We start from the raw sequence: 16,793 nt of genomic DNA, 5'->3' as shown, positions 1-16,793 counted from the left end.
AAAGCAAAAGACATGAAAACCCTAGGGGCTTTGGGATGCTCCGGGAGAGAAATCTCTGCAGCTATTGGCCAACAGCTTTGTCCTGCCCTGACAAACTGGATTCTCTCCAATCCTCAGGAAAATAAATTAAAAGATCAAATGTTATTAATTAATTAATAATGGAGCAGATGCTATTTGGCTTCTGCCTCTCTGCCAGACTCCTGTTCTAAGAGGTCTACTTCAGTCCCTAAGAACAAAACAGCTTTTTCCAATGTCAAGGACACAGGCAACTACCAAGTACCTAGAACAGTGCTTGGCACATAACAGGTATTCAATAAATTTGTTGACTGCCTCTTGAATGAATGCTATTACCTCCCTTGGCACTTTTGCCTTCTTCCTCAGCCTGGAATCACACACACACACACACACACACACATACACACACACGAAGTTGAATCCACGCCTGTTCACTGCAACTCCATTTGTATATAACCTTGCAAAACCATTAAAATTAACAAATACTGCTATAATACAGGTTTCTGGAGGCAGGAATTTTTGTTAATTTTGATACTAATGTACCTTCAGCGCCTGAAACAATGCCTGGCACATAGGAGGCTCTCAATGAATAACTGCTTAATGCCGAATGAATTAAGGGCCTACAAGGTGCCATGCCGTTGTGCTAGGTCACTCCTGCAAACGTCCCCTTCACAATCATTTCCACGATGGCAGCAAAGGCTGCCTTGAGTCCTCCCACCGCGAGGAGCCGCTGTAGGAAACGCCCAGCTTCCTTCCCATGTTACCCCGCGGTGCCCTTTGACCCTGTAAATTCTCTGCCCTGAGTTAAGATGGCGGGGTCGGTGGCTGCTGCAGTCGGAGGACTGCGGTGGGCCATTCGAAGGTCGCCCTCATGGCGGGGCCCCAGCCGTCGACCGCTTTCATCCGAACCGCCTCCAACCCAGGCGACGGCCGTACGTGACGGTTTCCTGAGCTTCTTTCGGGACCGCCATGGCCACCGACTCGTGCCGTCAGCCTCTGTGCGACCCCGCGGCGACCCCAGTTTACTCTTCGTCAATGCCGGCATGAACCAGGTGGGGGCGGAGTTTGTGGTTTTTCGTGAGAGAAAGGCGCTAGGGATTGGGCAAAAGAAACAAGGGGCGGAGCTGTGGCTTTTGGGGAAAGAGGGCAGTGGTTGAGTTCAGTGATTGGGGGCGCGAGTTAGGGTTTGGGGAAGACTCGACCTGGGAACTTCTAGTTTGGGATTGAGTTTTAGGCCCAGGAATGACGGGTGTTGAGGCCCATGGGGGCAGACTGCTGGAGGAAGTCCGGCTTCCTTCATTTGTTCTTTGAATAAAGATAGCTCATTCATTGCGTGAATGTGGTGTTGAGCACGTGCCAAATGCTAGACTATGTTCTCTACACCTTTGACTTTGAGCACTACTTACCCTCCCTAGGCTTGGCTGTCTTCATCTGTAAAATGGGCGGAGGGGTGGAAGAGGGGGAATTAGTTAACATTAGAGGCTGTCCATGATCCCTGTTAAATACTGGCGTTGTTAGGCATGCCCAGTACCCTGTGGTCTCAGTTTTGTACCCTAAAATTCCTGGGTGTGGTTGAAGAAGCCGAGATGGAGGATGTAGCCATTCATTGCCCTATTTCAAGCCACCAACACATGCCTCTTCCTTTTATCTTGCCTATTTTACTAGCAGAGGGTCTCTGTTTCATGATTTATTTACCCCTTGTCTGCCCCCACACACACCAGAGATGGGTGCCCCTTGGCGCCCACGTTGCCCTCCTGGCCAAGACCATGCTGCGCTCTCAGGCGCACAGTCAGCCTTCAGTCTAAACAGCCATCTCTGCCCTCACTCCCCACATTTCTCTTCTAAAATGAGGGACTGGGCTGTCCCTTTCCCCCTTCTTGACATGTTCCAGTTCAAGCCAATCTTCCTGGGCACTGTGGATCCACGAAGTGAGATGGCAGGCTTCCGACGTGTGGCCAACAGCCAGAAATGTGTGAGGGCCGGAGGACGCCACAACGACCTGGAGGATGTGGGCCGAGACCTCTCCCATCATACTTTCTTTGAGATGCTTGGCAATTGGGCATTTGGGGGTGAATATTTTAAGGTGAGTCCATAAAGTCCTGGAGTTTGGAAATGGTCAGCGGTCAACCAAGAAGGTAGTTAAGGTTAGTCTTCTTTCTGCTCCTAGAGTCAACCTAGGCAGGACCTCATACCAGACACAGGCGAAGTGTAAGATGAACATATATATAATGAAATGTGTCATATTTCCCTGATTGGATTGTAAGCTTCTTGATGGCCAGGACTGTGCCTCCTGCCTAATGGCTGGTCAATAATTGTTGTGTGGATAAATAGACAGTAATACTGAAATGCAGGAGTTAAAAATCATTCCAGGCTAGACTGGTTAGAGGATTTCATGCAGAAAGTGGGACTTAAAAGAAAGGAGGAAAGAAGCTTTCTGGACAGAAAAACACTCAAAATAGACGTGCTCAAGGCTTATTTTAGAAAGCAGGTGGACAGTGAAAATGGTTTTGTCTTAAGGTGGGGGCTGAACTCATGTGGCTTGATTAATGCTTCAGTGGGGCTTCCTTTTCACCCACCTTCCTGTTCCCACCCCATCTGGGTTTCCACCACAGGAAGAGGCTTGCAGCATGGCCTGGGAGCTGCTCACTCGGGTCTATGAGATCCCTGAGGACAGGCTGTGGGTCTCCTACTTTGGTGGTGACCCCGAGGCAGGGCTGGACCCAGACTTGGAGAGCAGGGACATCTGGCTCAGCTTAGGGTAAGTTCACCCTCCCTAATGTCCACTCCTGGAGGACAGGAGGCCTGGAAAATAGAGACTACCAGTAGATCCCAGGAGACTGTGGGGTAATCCTGTTCCTCCTCACGCTGAGCTTGATGGAGAGGCTCTTATGGCAGAGAGGGTCCAGGTTCGGGTTTGTCTCTCTCCCCACCACCCACCTTGCTTTCTTTCTAGGGTACCTGCCAGCCATGTGCTTTCCTTTGGACCACAAGAGAACTTCTGGGAGATGGGAGATACAGGACCTTGTGGGCCCTGTACTGAGATCCACTATGACCTGGCTGGTGGAGTAGGAGCCCCCCAGCTGGTGGAGCTTTGGAATCTGGTCTTCATGCAACTCAATAGGTAACAGGGTGCTGACGCATGGGGAAAATGTCTAACTGGAAATGAAAGATGTAGCGGTCAGGAAACTTTGATCCATTTCTTATGAAAACCAACACTTAAGCCCTGACTGGTATGACTCAGTTGATTGGGCATCATCCTGCAAAGCAAAAGATCTCTGGTTTGATTCTCAATCAGGGCACATGCCTGAATTGCAGGTTTGGTCCCTGGTCAGGGCACGTTCAAGAGGCAACCAATCAATGTTTCTCTCCCTTTCTTCCTCCCTTTTCCCCTCTCTAAAAAATTAATAAATAAAACCTAAAGCACACACACACACACTCTCTTAAATGGCACTTACTATGTACTAGGCACGTTTCTAAACACTTTTAGCTAATAACTGATTTGACCTACTTTTTGCCCAAAACAATTTAAACTAGTCACTACTGCTCTCTGGCCTCTGCTTTCTAAGCAAATGATGGAATTGAACTTGATGATCTCTAAGACTTCCTTCCGGCCTTGACATGCCTCTTTCTAAGAGCAAAGAATTCTGTCCCAGAGAGGGGATGTCTGGTTCCAGGCAGGGCCCAAGGCAGGTGAGGGTGGAGAGAAAGGACAGGACCCAAGGCCATCATTGTCTCTGAGAGGGGGTGGGGGATTATACTGCCCCCTGGTTCCTGCTTCTGTCAGCCTCCTTGAACCCTTCCTCATTCCTCTACACCACTTGAGCATCTGCCTCACACCTGTAATCCTGTGCGGGGCCTCACCTTGCACACCTTCCCTGGCCAGAGAGGCAAATGGAAGTCTGCAACCCCTGCCCCAGCGGCACGTGGACACGGGAATGGGCCTGGAGAGGCTGGTAGCTGTACTGCAAGGCAGACGCTCCACCTATGACACTGACCTCTTTTCCCCGCTGCTCAACGCTATACACCAGGTGAGCCTGCCTCTTCCCTTCCAGAAGCCTCTCTGACCTGCTCATTACCAATGCTTTTGGAATCTGGGCTTCATGCAACACAATAGCTAATAGGGTGCTGAAGCAGGAGGAAAATTCCTGGCTGGAAGTGAAAAAGGTAGCAGTCAGGAGAGTGGTGGCAGCCATACTTCTAGGAGTTGGCTAGCTGTCATTTGGGGGCAGTGGGGGTGACCAGGCCATGTGTCTGTCATCCTCCAGCAGGCTAGCTTGGACTTGTTCACATCCCAGCTCAGTAAGGTTCCAGGAAGGAGAGCAAACGAAGCCTAGGCTCAGAACAGTTTCCACCACATTCTGGTGGCCAAAGCAAGTCACAGGCTGGCCCAGATTCAAGAGATGGAGAAATAGATTCTATCCCTTGATAGGATGCAACTGTAAAGTCACACTGCAAAGTGGCATGCACACAGAACAGGATTGTAGCCAGTTTTGCAAACAATCTACCACAGAGCGAAAGGTTAGAGTCCAACGTGGTGGGATCTAGAAGTCCCAACTGGGGCCTTTATTCTAAGTGTGGTGAGCAGGGCTCTAAGTGGAGAAGAGCATAACCTGACACTTTTAAAAGGCTGCTCCTTGTGTTGTGTGGAGGATGGGCTGCAGGGAGACAAGAGTAGAAGCTGAGAAACCAGTTGGGAGGTTATTTCATAGTCCAGGGAAGAAACAATAGAGTATGGCTTAGGCTGGTAGTAGTGGAAGTGGAGAAAAGTAGATTGATTTGAGAGATCTCATGGGAGTAGGAGCAAAGGCCACACTGGTGGATTGGATGGAGGGGTGGGGTGGGGTGTTAAGACTGGTTTCAAAGCATTTGACTTGAGCAAGGAGGTGAATGGCAGGACTGTTTATTGATAGGGGGCAGCTTGGGGAAGAGACAGGTCTGGAGGTGCATGAATCTAGCACTCTGGAGCTGCATGAGTCACACATGTACACACAGCTTACACTGCCGCTCTCTGCCCCCATAAAGCCTGCAGAGGCAGGTGTGGGTAATGGAGAGCACTGGGTTCAGGCCCGGTTCAAATCCGTTCCTGATGAGTTGTGTGGCTTTGTGGCATTTAGATCCCCTGAGTCTCTGTTTCCTCTTAAAGTAAGGATAGTGATACCTCCCAGAACAGGATGTTTAGGGATTAGATGTCATGCCATCCAAACACCCACACAGTTCTGATAGTACAGATTTAGTAGGATCACACTTGGTGATTGTTGTTAGTATGAATGTGGGCCTGTGAGGACAGGGTCTAACTCCCATTCATCTTTGAAACTTCTCCAGCCAGGTCATTACAGATGTTGCCTGTAGGAGTTGGCTGGCTAGCATTTTGAGGCAATGAGGGTGACCAGGCCATGTGTCTGTCACCCTCCAGCAGGCTAGCTTGGGGCAATGAAGAGTATCCCACCTCGGGCAGGGCCAGCAGCCATGTCGTTTCCTCTCCTGCTTTCCAGGGTTGCGGGGCACCCCCTTACTTGGGCCGGGTAGGGGCAGCAGACGAGGGCCGCACAGATACAGCATACCGTGTAGTGGCTGATCACATTCGCACACTCTGTGTCTGCATCGCCGATGGTGTCTCCCCTGGAATGTCAGGCGCCCCGTGAGTCTGGAAGGACTACAGAGAGGGGAAGGTGCAGCTGGGGCTTGCTGAGTGGAGGGAACAGATGAGAGGTGGGTCGGGTTGAGATGATATGAGGAGCAGGGGAAGGGAGAGGGTTTTGAGGTAGGAGCATATACTGGACCTTGCTCTCCCCAATCTTCATGCTGCTGACCAGGGGCCGCTGAGGTTCCTATCTGGGTTCTGAACCCCTTTAGGCTGGTTCTTCGTCGGATCCTCCGTCGAGCAGTGCGGTTCTCTACAGAGGTGTTGCGGGCACCACCTGGCTTCCTAGGCAGCCTTGTACCTGTAGTGGTGGAGACACTGGTAAGGGTAGAGCTTCCTCACTCCTCTGGTCCTCCCTGGGCACTTAAGGCATCTGCCGCTGAGCCCACACAGTGCCCCCAGCCTGGTCTTGCCCCCCTAAATGTCCACCCCAATGTCTTATCAGCAGGCTGAGATAGCTGGGATTGCTTGCAAAAAGCAGGAAGCCTTCAGGAGGCTCCCTTGTCCAGGCTGCTGAACCTTTGACTTTGGGACCCCCTTTGCTTGTGTCCCCACCCCACATGGAAACAGATTTTCCATTTGGGTCCCTCCCCCTGTCCATCAACCCATCTGAGCCTTCAGGACAGCTGTCCTTAGGGTGGCCCAGGGTGCAGAGGTAGAGAGCAGATTGGTTGCCTTTCACACCTCCTCAGCCCTGTACCTCCTCCAGGGAGAGACGTATCCGGAACTACAGAAGAAGTCAAGCCAGGTACTGCATTTCGATAGGGGAGGCATGGACTGACAAGAGAGTTGCAGAGAGAGACTCTTCCTCCAGTTCTGTCCTACCCCCGGTTCAGATAGCCAAACTGGTGTCGGAGGATGAGGCAGCCTTCCTGGCCTCCCTGCAGCGGGGTCGGCGGATCATCGATCGGACCCTGAGGCACATGGGACCTTCTGATGTGTTCCCTGGTGAGTGGGTTGCCTTGCAAGGCATGAGGGCCTCACTTAGGTGAGCCAGGGCAGGCCGAGGAGGGAGCTCTGGGCCAGGCATGTGCCTCATAGCCACCCCCTCTACCTCGCATGTCCCTCTTCTATACTCTTTCCAACACCATGACTCTGTGGTAGGAACACCACCCTACTTCTCCCCATTTGCCCACTTCCTTTCTGCCCAGCTGGCCCTGCCTCAGGCTCTACTTTCCAAGGCTGGCTTTATGCCTAGAATGAGCTTCTCTCCTCTGAAATAATGATTGCCAGGGAATGCCGTGAGCTACCCCCACCGCAGATCTGGCCTTCGAGCACAAAGCCTGAAGGCAACCCTTGTCCTGGGCCAACCCAGTGTGGGGAGAGATCCCTTGTGCTTGGCACCTGGTGTGGTCAGAAAAGCTGTGGCCCTTTTCTCTTACTCCTGCCCCTGCCCACTTAAAACTCCTTGTCTTCCTTCCAAAAAGCCGAAGTGGCCTGGTCCTTGTCAATGTCTGGGGACCTGGGGCTCCCCCTGGACCTGGTAGAGCTGATGCTGGAGGAGAAAGGGGTGCAGCTGGACTCTGCTGGGCTGACACGGCTGGCCCAGGAGGAAGCCCAGGTACAGGCTGGGGCACCCCACCAGGGTTCTGTTGGGACAGGCACCCCATTCCCCAGCCCTGAGTTCCTCGGGGAGGAGCTGCAGCTATCTAGGAAAACAGGAGGCTGAGGTGGGGTCTGTCCTTAACACAGCCCGTAGAGAAGAACGCTAGTGCAATGGGCTAAACAGAGTAGCAGAAGGGGAGAGGCCAGCACAGTATCCTAGGAGGCGCCTCAAGGGGCAAAACTGGGTGAGGGAGGCCTGATCCCAAGACTCTGCAATGGGTGGTTCACCAGCCAACCCAGGGGGTTTGCAAGGTCCACTGGGCGGTGTGGCAGGGACAGGGCTCTGCAGAGGCTTCAGTCCCATTGCACCCTCCATATGCACCCCTTTCATACACGCATGTACACATGCCCATCCTGTAGCGTCGGACCCACCAGGCTGAGCCAGTCGAAGAGCAGGGACTGAGGCTTGACATCCTTGCGATCGGGGAGCTGCAGCGCCAAGGGGTACCCCCAACTGATGACAGCCCCAAGTACAACTACTGCCTTGGACCTAGTGGGGGTTATGGTGAGAGCCTGGACTAAGGCAGGTGGCTGCAAGCTTCCCTGGCTGTGATTGGGCAGGACGGGCAGGTGGTTGCGCTATGCATTCCCCAGGGTGGTCACCGGGGGTTCCTGTGGCCCTCAGCTGGACTCCTCCCCCACCCGCCACCCCCACTGGGTGCCTTTTAGCTTCAAGTAAAAGCACAGACCTACATGTACATCCTAAACCCCTGCCTAGCACTGATGGCTGTTCCTTGCCCTGGCAGAGTTTGGCATCTGCGAGGCCCAGGTGCTCCAGCTGTACACAGAGGATGGAACAGCTGTGGCCTCCGTCGGGGAAGGCCAGCGCTGTGGCCTCCTCTTAGATAGAACCAACTTCTACGCTGAACAGGGGGGTCAGGCTTCAGACCGAGGATACCTGGTGCGGGTGGGGCAGCAGGTGAGTCCCCCCAACACACAAAGGCTAAGTTCTGCAGGAGGCAGTCGTGATCCAGAAAGGTAGCCAAGGGGAGGGAAAGGCTACAGGCAGTCACTCTAGTACCTTGGCCCCCGACCTTCCCTAGGATGTGCTGTTCCCAGTGGCCCGAGCCCAGGTCTGTGGAGGTTTCATCCTCCATGAGGCTGTGGCCCCAGAATGCCTGAAGGTGGGGGACCAGGTGCAGCTGCTTGTGGATAAGGTAAGAAAGAACCCCACGCCTGCTCTTCTTGATACCTTGCAGCCCCTTTACTCTCTCCACCCCCCACTTTCACCCAGAATGCTGGGTGACAAAAGCATTTCAGGCCTGGCGTCTGGGCTGCATGGAGAAGCACACGGCCACCCATCTGCTAAACTGGGCGCTGCGGCAATCCCTGGGCCCTGGCACAGAACAGCGAGGCTCCCATCTCAATCCTGAGCGGCTGCGCTTTGATGTGGCCACCCAGGTGAGCAGAGAACAGACAGATAGGCTTCAAGTGAGGTGACAGGCTCAGCGGGAGAAAGTCTGGTGGTGTGGGGAGTCTGGCTAATCCAAGGGTCTGGTCTCACTGCCACTCAGTCACTGAGGGAATTTAGGTGGGTATCTTCCTATCAGGCTCCTGCACAGCAAGGGATTGGCTAGACAGTGTCTGGAGTCCTTCCTTCTAGCCACCGATCTTTCCTTCCTGCTGTCACCCAAGCCATTGTTGATCCAGTGGCACTGCCCTCTCCCTTCTCTGCCACCCTGTTTTCCTCTTTTTCTTGCATATCTGGCTCAACACTTTCTCCAGGAAGCACTCACTGATTAAATCCCATTCCACATGACTACTCCTTATTCCTGCACCTCCCCCACCCTGTACTTCTTTTCCATTGGGCTGTCCCTTATTGTAAGTTCCCTGAATACAGAGCCTCCATTTTCTGTTTCTCCATCGACTTAATGCGTAATGAAAGGACTGCAGCTTCGAATAGGCCCAACTTCCAGGTAGCTTTCTAAGGAAAAGAATTGTTTGCCCCACAAATGTTTGCTGAGCACCTGTTATGTGCTAGCCACTGCTCTAGAAACCCGGGGCAATTCAGTGAACAGTGACTGATGTGTGTGTGTGTGTTTTCCGTTATCATTTATCCTCCTCATACCCCCCACAGTGACTGCTTCTTAATGCATCATCTGCAGGCATGGAGCTGACTGCCTATCGGTCTGTCCATTTCCCTCCCACCCCACCAGGCCCCGCTGACCCCAGAGCAGCTCCAGACAGTGGAGAACGCTGTGCAGGAGGTTGTGAGGCAGGATGAGGCTGTGTACATGGATGAGGTAGCCCTGGCACATACTGCCCATGTCCCTGGCCTGTGCTATCTGGATGAGGTGAGTTGGGGGAGCCCCTTTAGTGGAGATCACCTTCCCCCCGCAGGCCAGTTAACAGATTTGCCCCCTGTCACCCGCAGATCTACCCAGACCCGGTGAGGGTGGTGTCAGTGGGAGTGCCTGTGGCCCGTGCACTGGACCCAGCCTCTCAAGCTGCATTGCAGACTTCTGTGGAGCTGTGCTGTGGGACGTGAGTCACCCCTCTGCCTGCCCTGGCCTGGGGCTGGTCCTTGCCCTTCCTTGGTCTTTGGAGCCACCAGCCCCTGGTCTGGAGCTCAGGCTGCTCTTTCCTCTCCCATAATCTCCCTTGACTCCCTCCTTCCTCCCTGTGCCCACAGGCACTTGCTGCGCACGGGGGCTATAGGGGACCTGGTCATCATCGGGGAGCGCCAACTCGCCAAGGGTACCACCCGCCTGCTGGCCATCACTGGGGAGCAGGCCCAGCAGGTCTGCATGCTAGCAGGGCCCAGGGGTCTGCTGAGTATGCATGAGGGGCAGGGGACACATACTGCTGATACTCTCAGGCTGGGGGATGCCAGCAGCAGAACCAGTGTTTCTACGTGTACGCTGCTGGCAGCTGGCATCTGTTGTGATTATCTGGTGCCTTGATGGGTCCTGATTGTTAAATACTGTGTATCTAATTTGGCCCTGAGTAGCTATAGGTTGAGAGCCTTGAAAATAAGCCGAGCAGCCCTGACCATTCTACTCCCTCCCTGTAGGCCCGAGAAGTGGGCCAGAGTCTGGCCCAGGAGGTGGAAGCAGCCACAGAGCGGCTGAGTCGGGGCAGCCGGGATGTAGTGGAGGCTCAGAAGCTGTCCAAGGACATGGGACGACTCATTGATGTGAGGGCTGTGTACATGCACACGCACATGCGCGCACACACCTGTGTCCTGGTCCTGTGTCCTTCCCCATGCCCTCTGGACCCTTCTAATCTCTCCCCAGCATTCCTGTTGGACTCCAGCTGGCCTACATGTCTGTCATTTGTGGGGTGGAATGCGGTGGATGTGGTCTCTTCCCTGCCTGTGCTGGGCCCTGCCGCAGGGGCTGTGGCTCAGGGAGGGGTGAGGATGACACACTGCTTCTGGCATAGGCTGTGGACACCGCCGTGATGCCCCAGTGGCAGCGGCGGGAGCTGCAGGCCACACTGAAGGTGCTGCAGCGGCGTGCCAACACTGCTGTCCGGAAGCTGGAGGTGAGGCAGGTAGGAGCAGGTTTGCTGCACCCGTGGAGGCAGATACCAGGCATACCAAACAAGGACCAGAAACACTACTGGGAACACAGAGAAACCTCAAGTCCTGACATGGGGGTGGGGGTGGGTGTCAGCTCCCTCTTCTGCCAACTAGGCACTATCACCAGGCCCCCACTTCTGTCTGCCAAACTATATCTCCCCAACACCCACATTTGGTTCAGGCTCTCCCTCTAGGGAAGCTGACTGATTATTCCATTCAGTCCTAATTACTCCTTAACTGCTTTCTCCTTGCTCCTGCCCCCTCTCCTCCATCTGTACTCCAGCCTTAGTCCTTTCACCTTCATTGACCTATTTGTCGAGGCCTGGAGCTAACATGAAAGGGAGGAGGTGAGGGAGGAGAGGAAGGACCAGGTGGGACCCAAAAAAAAGGAGGCCATTTTAGGCAGAACTCTTGGCCCCTCTGCTCAAAGCTGAAGGCCTTTGCTGAGGGAGAAGAGGGAAGAGGGGAGGGGATTTCTGGACTGGGGTTCAGTTCAGAAATGGAGGCCAGTTTTCTTCCAGCCTGACCCCTGTGCTGTCCTTCCTGCCCAACAGGCTGCACAGAAAGCCCGGGAGCTGCTACAGCGGCACTCAGAGGGGCCCCTGATTGTGGACATAGTTTCCACTGAGTCCCTCTCTGTGAGTATTGGGGTTGGGGGTGGCCTCAGGGTCTGGGAAGGAGAGAGCCCTGACAGGGAGGTACCTGGGAGTCTAGGGGCTACAGGGTCACCATCTGGCCTCCCTTGCCCAGGTGCTGGTGAAGGTGGTCCGGCAGCTGTGTGAGCAGATGCCCAGCACATCTGTGCTGCTACTCAGTCCCCAGCCCCGGGGGCATGTGCTGTGCGCCTGTCAGGTGGCCCAGGTGAGGAAAGTGGGAGAACAGCTCCGACCCTGCCCATCTCCTTGTCCAGCCCTGATTCCACTCCTTTTATTTTTTATTCCTCCCAGACAAGGGAGCAAAGGCTGGGTGGAGGTGATCCATGAAGGCACCCCAGGACATAGATAGGGCGATCTCTTTGTCCCTAACCACCACAAAACCCTGCCAGAGTATACCATGAGATTCCCTAATTACCACCATCCCCTTCCAGGTTGCGCATCCCTTGCAAACAACTAGCAGGCATTCATCAACCTCCATACACATTCCCAACCCAGCCCTCACCTGTCTTCACCCCACTCACCCCACGATGTGCCTGGCTAGGCAGGGGATGCTAATCACTGTGACTTTACTCTTGAGGGTACATTGAGTGAATGGTGGGAGGGAGGGCAGCTCTGCATTGCTGTCCCTTCTGTTTCTGTCCCCAGAGTCCCACGCCATCTTTCACAGCAGAGGCCTGGGCACTGGCTGTGTGCAGCCACATGGGGGGCAAGGCCTGGGGCTCTCAAGTGGTTGCCCAGGGCACTGGAAGCACTGCTGACCTGGAAGCAGCCCTCAGTACAGCCCAAGCCTATGCCATTAACCAGCTCTGACCCAGGGACTCACACAGACTAAAGAGACAGCAGACACGCCAGAAGCAGATGCAGGTCAGTTGCTGAATGTGGCAATAGCCAATCAGACAAAACTTCCTAAAGGAGCCCTGAAGTAACCAGCAGAACCTCCCTGGAGGCTGAAAGGGAGGACTGAAGGCTGAGGCCAAGCAGCTGAGCCGAAGAGGGTCAGCCTGGGCTGGGTCCTGCGTGGACACTAGGAGGTGTGGGCTGGCAAAGGCAGAGGTGGGCCCAGAGAAGCCTGCACTAGGTGACTGTGAAAACATGGGCTGTCCTGCCTGTGATTGCTCATTAAAAAGTACAGTAGTCCCTCTCTATGTCGTGGTTCACGTATCACAGCCTCACTGTGTTGCGGGATTTTTTAAAATATATTTATTTATCGTGGATTTTTCACTATATTGTGGGATTTTGCAGTACTGTATACATATGTTGTTAATGTAGATTTAAGAGTGTAGAATATGTTTAAGAACATAAATAGTGTTTATAAAAGTGTGGAAAAGGTTAATAAGGGACTGGGAACAGTTTAAGTGTGTGGGAAAGGTTTATAAAGCCTTAAAATATATATAAATACTAAAATAAATGTAAGGTTCCTACTTTGCGGATTTTCACCTATCGCGGTGAGATCTAGAACTAATACTCGCAATAAGTGAGGGAGTAGTGTATTTCCCAGAGGAGAGGAAATTCCAAAGGTTCTTTTGCTTAAAAAAGATCAAATTTTCCCCTCCTAGCAACCTGGAATGGGTGCCCCATCACCAATCTGACTCCACACTGGGCTGAAAGGCACCCAGGCATCCACATCAGAACCACCCTCATGGCCACCAAGATCCAGAACTGTCATGTGAAAGCCCTTATAGCAGGGCAGGTCCTCTCTGCTGTCACTTAGTTCTCTAACAGTGACCTGTCTTATTGAAGGCCCTGGTGATTTGTTGATAAAATGAGTAACAGGTACTGGTCAGTTGCTGAGAATGTGGTGAGAACCAGACAAAACTTCCTTTCCTTGTTGAGCTTAATTCTAGTGGGAAGGAGGCAATAAAAGAAGGGTGTCAGCCGGTGATGAGGTTTGTGAAGAAAGAGCGAACTAGGGATCAGGACAGTGGGGTGGTGTTATTTCCTTACTGAGAGGTGGCATCTGAGGGAAGAGCTGCCCGGGCTGAGGGAACAGCCAGTGCAGAGGCGCTGAGGGGGAGGAGGGCAGGTACAGTGAGCTGGGAGAGTGGCAGATGATGCTGTCAAAGAGCAGGAACCAGAGCAATGCTGCTCTATTAAACAGGTTGCACAGCACCTGCCCCACTCCTGAGCTGACACTGAAAATTGGCAGCTTGGAACAGGAAGAAGCCAAGGGATAGAGGGCAGCCCTTCTTCCCTACCAGAATGAATCTGTTTATTCAGAACCAAGTCAGATGCTGGATAGAGTTCCATCTCTGTTCCAAAATCCTTGTTATTATAGGAAAGAAAGGACCTCAGGGGACCCATCCTCAAGTCAAAAGCTCCCTGATTATCAAGTGCTGGGGCTATTTAATTAAAATTATTAGAGCAGAGCAGGCCCTCTTAGGGTTTTGTTTTTGTTCTGCATAGTTTCTCATTCTTTTGAGGCACCGGTGCTTTGTTGGTAAATCACTGTTAAGGGTTTAAAAGGGACCAGAGTCCTGGTGCTCAGTCCTGACCACTTGCTCAGCTCTGTGGTGGTGCAAGCCTTGACCTCAGAATCCTGGCAACTGCAGCAGTAGATGCTCACTGAAGGTCCAGCTTTTTACATGGGGACACCAAGGTGAAGCATGGTACCCTCACTTGATTGATGAGTTAACCCAGCTTCTAAGATGTTAATTTAACAAGGTTAACCAGCTGGTACAGTTTTTCCTTGAGCAACATGGGGATTAGGGGTGCCAACCACCCATGCAGTTTTGAAAATGCACCCATAGCCAAGATCTGCCCTCTGCAATGTGTGCATTTACAGCCACACATCAAAAATACATAATCATTGACACAGCTGAAATTAAACTCCGCCTCCCTGTGAAACATCTCACCACCTGGTTGCCTCTCCTCCTGAAGGACAATTTCTTTTTCTTAGAGAAGTTGGTCACCCATGCCCCTCAGGACAGCACATCCTGTTACCCAGGGCTGGTGGGGGGTCGGGTGGGGCGTTGACATCAGGCTTAGAGCTGTGTGAATGAAGTGCTGTGGAGGCTGGAACCTGCCTGGTGCCAGACATCATGGTTAATGTCTTAGAGAAAGGCGCGAGGTGCCGCGCTGCAGGGATGCTGCAGCCCACCGCTCTCCCGTGGCCTGCCCCGGGCTTCCAGCAACTCCTGCAGGTGCCCTTCCCCCTCTCCACCCTCCGAAAGAGACTGCTGATGCTTCTCCTGGACCGTCCTAATATTCCCCACCCTCCACCGCCACTTCCACACAAAAGGTACCAAGAAGAAACAGCACTCCGGGGACCCTGTCCGGGGCCCCGACTCCTCACCTTCCCCCGCAAAAGCCCACCCGTTCCTAAACGTCCCCCAGAAGCACAGAGTATGCCCCACGGGCACAGAATTCCCTCTCCCCGCACAGCAGCCGGTCACAGCGCCTTAGCCAGAAACTTCCCGTGTCAACGCTGTGCCGAGGCACATAATGGCAGCCAGTGAGGCACCGGGGGAGACGGTGCGCAGGCGGGCGGACACGTGCACGTGCACACCGGCCCTGGGCCCGCCCCCTGGAGAGGTGGGGCGTCCCTAACGACCTGCGCAGACCTCCAGAGAGCCTGCGGAAAGGCCAGCGCCTGGGGACTGGGAACCGGTGAGGCAACCTCCGGGAGAGAGGACACTCAAGGCCGGGTCTCCCCTACCGAGCTGAACTCCCCCTTCCCGCCCCCATTCCCGCCTAAGCCCAAAGCCCACAGGCGGCCCCAGCCTTGGCTCCCACATGTTGAGTGGTGGGGAAGGGCTGGTCTGTAACTTAAGGAGGCTCCCCAACACCCACCCATTTGAGGTAGGACCCGTGCCCCCTCCCCTCCCACAGTCACTACCTGCAAACTGGCCAAAAGGCTTCGGGCTTTTTTGCATAAGGAGAGGGGGTACCATGAGAAGGAGGAAGGGGAAAGTGGGGCATTGGGTAGGTCGTGGAGAGCTGTCATAAGCGCCGGGCCCCAGTCTTCTCAGAAAGGCTGACCTCCCACCTCAGCTCCTGCGGACTGCAATCCCTCCTGCAGGTCCAGAAACTTAGGCACCTCCCTCCCTCCTTCCCGCGGTTTCCCGCGGTTACCTAGGAAAAACAGGGGCCTCATCACCCTAGGCAGCTGGGGGAGGGACTGTCTGACCTTTGGAGCCGAGATTCCCGCTGGGTGTCTGAGCTGTGGGGAGGGAGGTGAGGTGGGGAGTGAAGCCGCTGGAGTCCTTTTTAAGACAACTGACCTAAGTGGGCAGGAGTGGAAGAAGGGGCGGGCCCAGGGGTGTGGTGAGTGTGCTATTTCACTCCCCAGAGACCAAGCAGGCCTGGGCTCTGTCAGAGAGACTTGGTGGCCTCTCTTTTGTGACTCCACTAATTGGGAATTCCCAAATGAGAATTCGGGAGTGAGCTGGCCTGAGGTAGGGTCTGACGTGGTGGTGGTGGTGGTGGTGGTGGTGGTGATCTGCATGAGAAAGACTAGGGACATGTAGACAAAAGCCCAGGCCCCTGAGGACAGACGTCTGGGGTGAAAGAGAGGCTGGGTTTGAAGGCACAGGAAGCCCCAGAGAAGTGAGCATTGGGGTACCCCATGGGTGCTTTGTCCCATAGCCCATCAGAGTGTCCAGGGACTCAGAGGTGCTCATGGACCTAAAGAGGGCCAGGGGCTTCAGCTTCTCAGTTCAGAGGAAGGGAGGTGAGTACAGCTGAGGACCAGGGGTGTGATGAGCAGGAAGGGGAAATGGCTTCCTCCAGCATCTTCACCTTCCCTCCTTGGGCAGGTGGGAGGAGCCTCTGCCCAAAGTGATTATATTTAACTGGGAATGTCAGAAGGATGGAGAAGGGCTGAGACTTCCTCTGAGGAGGGAATGTGCTAGAGATTCAAGCTTTGAATCCTAGGCCTGTGATCAGTGTCGAGGGTAACGTGAGCTGTGGGTCAAGAAAGCTGAATTCTGCAGGATTCTTACGTACGGGTCCCTGTGGAGCATTAAGCTGAAGGATACAGGCAACGATCCCGTTCTGTGTAAAGACCCTGTGCCTGCCAGTGATTTAGGGGGTGAGGGAGTCTGGGCTGTTCAAGTCAGCACCAAAAAGGGAACCCCACTCTCCACTCTGGTAACAGAAGGAGAGAGCTCATGAGCCAGAGAAAGTGGGAGAGCCACTGGAAAAGTGCTGTGAACAACCAGTCTGGAACATTAGAAAGCAACCCCAGCTTCTCATTACTTGTTAGGCTTTTGTTCATGAAAGTGAGCTTCAGACAGACATCATCTCAAATCTCAGCTTCTCCACTTACTGGCTGTATGAAGCTTAGCAAGTACTTAACCTTTCCAAGCATCTGTTCACCCATTTGTGAAATGGGGATAATCCTCAATAATAAATT

The 16,793-nt window shown here is 53.6% G+C and overlaps 1 protein-coding gene and 1 long non-coding RNA gene across 2 annotated transcripts; one reads left to right on the top strand and one right to left on the bottom strand.

The window, feature by feature from the left end:
• The first annotated feature begins 812 nt into the window (after positions 1-812).
• AARS2 (alanyl-tRNA synthetase 2, mitochondrial) lies at positions 813-12,585 on the top strand. The gene is made up of 22 exons (XM_090282513.1): positions 813-1,067; positions 1,907-2,098; positions 2,628-2,773; positions 2,969-3,136; positions 3,899-4,043; positions 5,508-5,653; positions 5,869-5,977; positions 6,366-6,404; positions 6,493-6,604; positions 7,084-7,217; positions 7,622-7,766; positions 8,008-8,180; positions 8,305-8,418; positions 8,522-8,662; positions 9,418-9,555; positions 9,636-9,745; positions 9,894-10,002; positions 10,275-10,397; positions 10,646-10,756; positions 11,339-11,422; positions 11,535-11,645; positions 12,086-12,585. The coding sequence occupies exons 1-22, from the start codon at positions 825-827 to the stop codon at positions 12,248-12,250; spliced, it is 2,958 nt and encodes a 985-aa protein (XP_090138639.1). The 5' UTR covers positions 813-824; the 3' UTR covers positions 12,251-12,585.
• On the bottom strand, positions 4,541-15,614 carry LOC150007074 (uncharacterized). The gene is made up of 3 exons (XR_016512013.1): positions 15,567-15,614; positions 5,796-5,957; positions 4,541-5,668 (listed from the first exon to the last, which is right to left on the bottom strand). It is a non-coding gene; the product is annotated as an uncharacterized LOC150007074 (long non-coding RNA).
• Positions 15,615-16,793: the final 1,179 nt, after the last annotated feature.

The sequence above is a fragment of the Furipterus horrens genome, unplaced genomic scaffold (assembly GCF_987537825.1).
Source record: "Furipterus horrens unplaced genomic scaffold, mFurHor1.1.pri manual_scaffold_6, whole genome shotgun sequence".
Classification (NCBI taxonomy): Eukaryota; Metazoa; Chordata; class Mammalia; order Chiroptera; family Furipteridae; genus Furipterus; species Furipterus horrens.
This window is presented reverse-complemented; position numbering and strand designations above follow the sequence as displayed.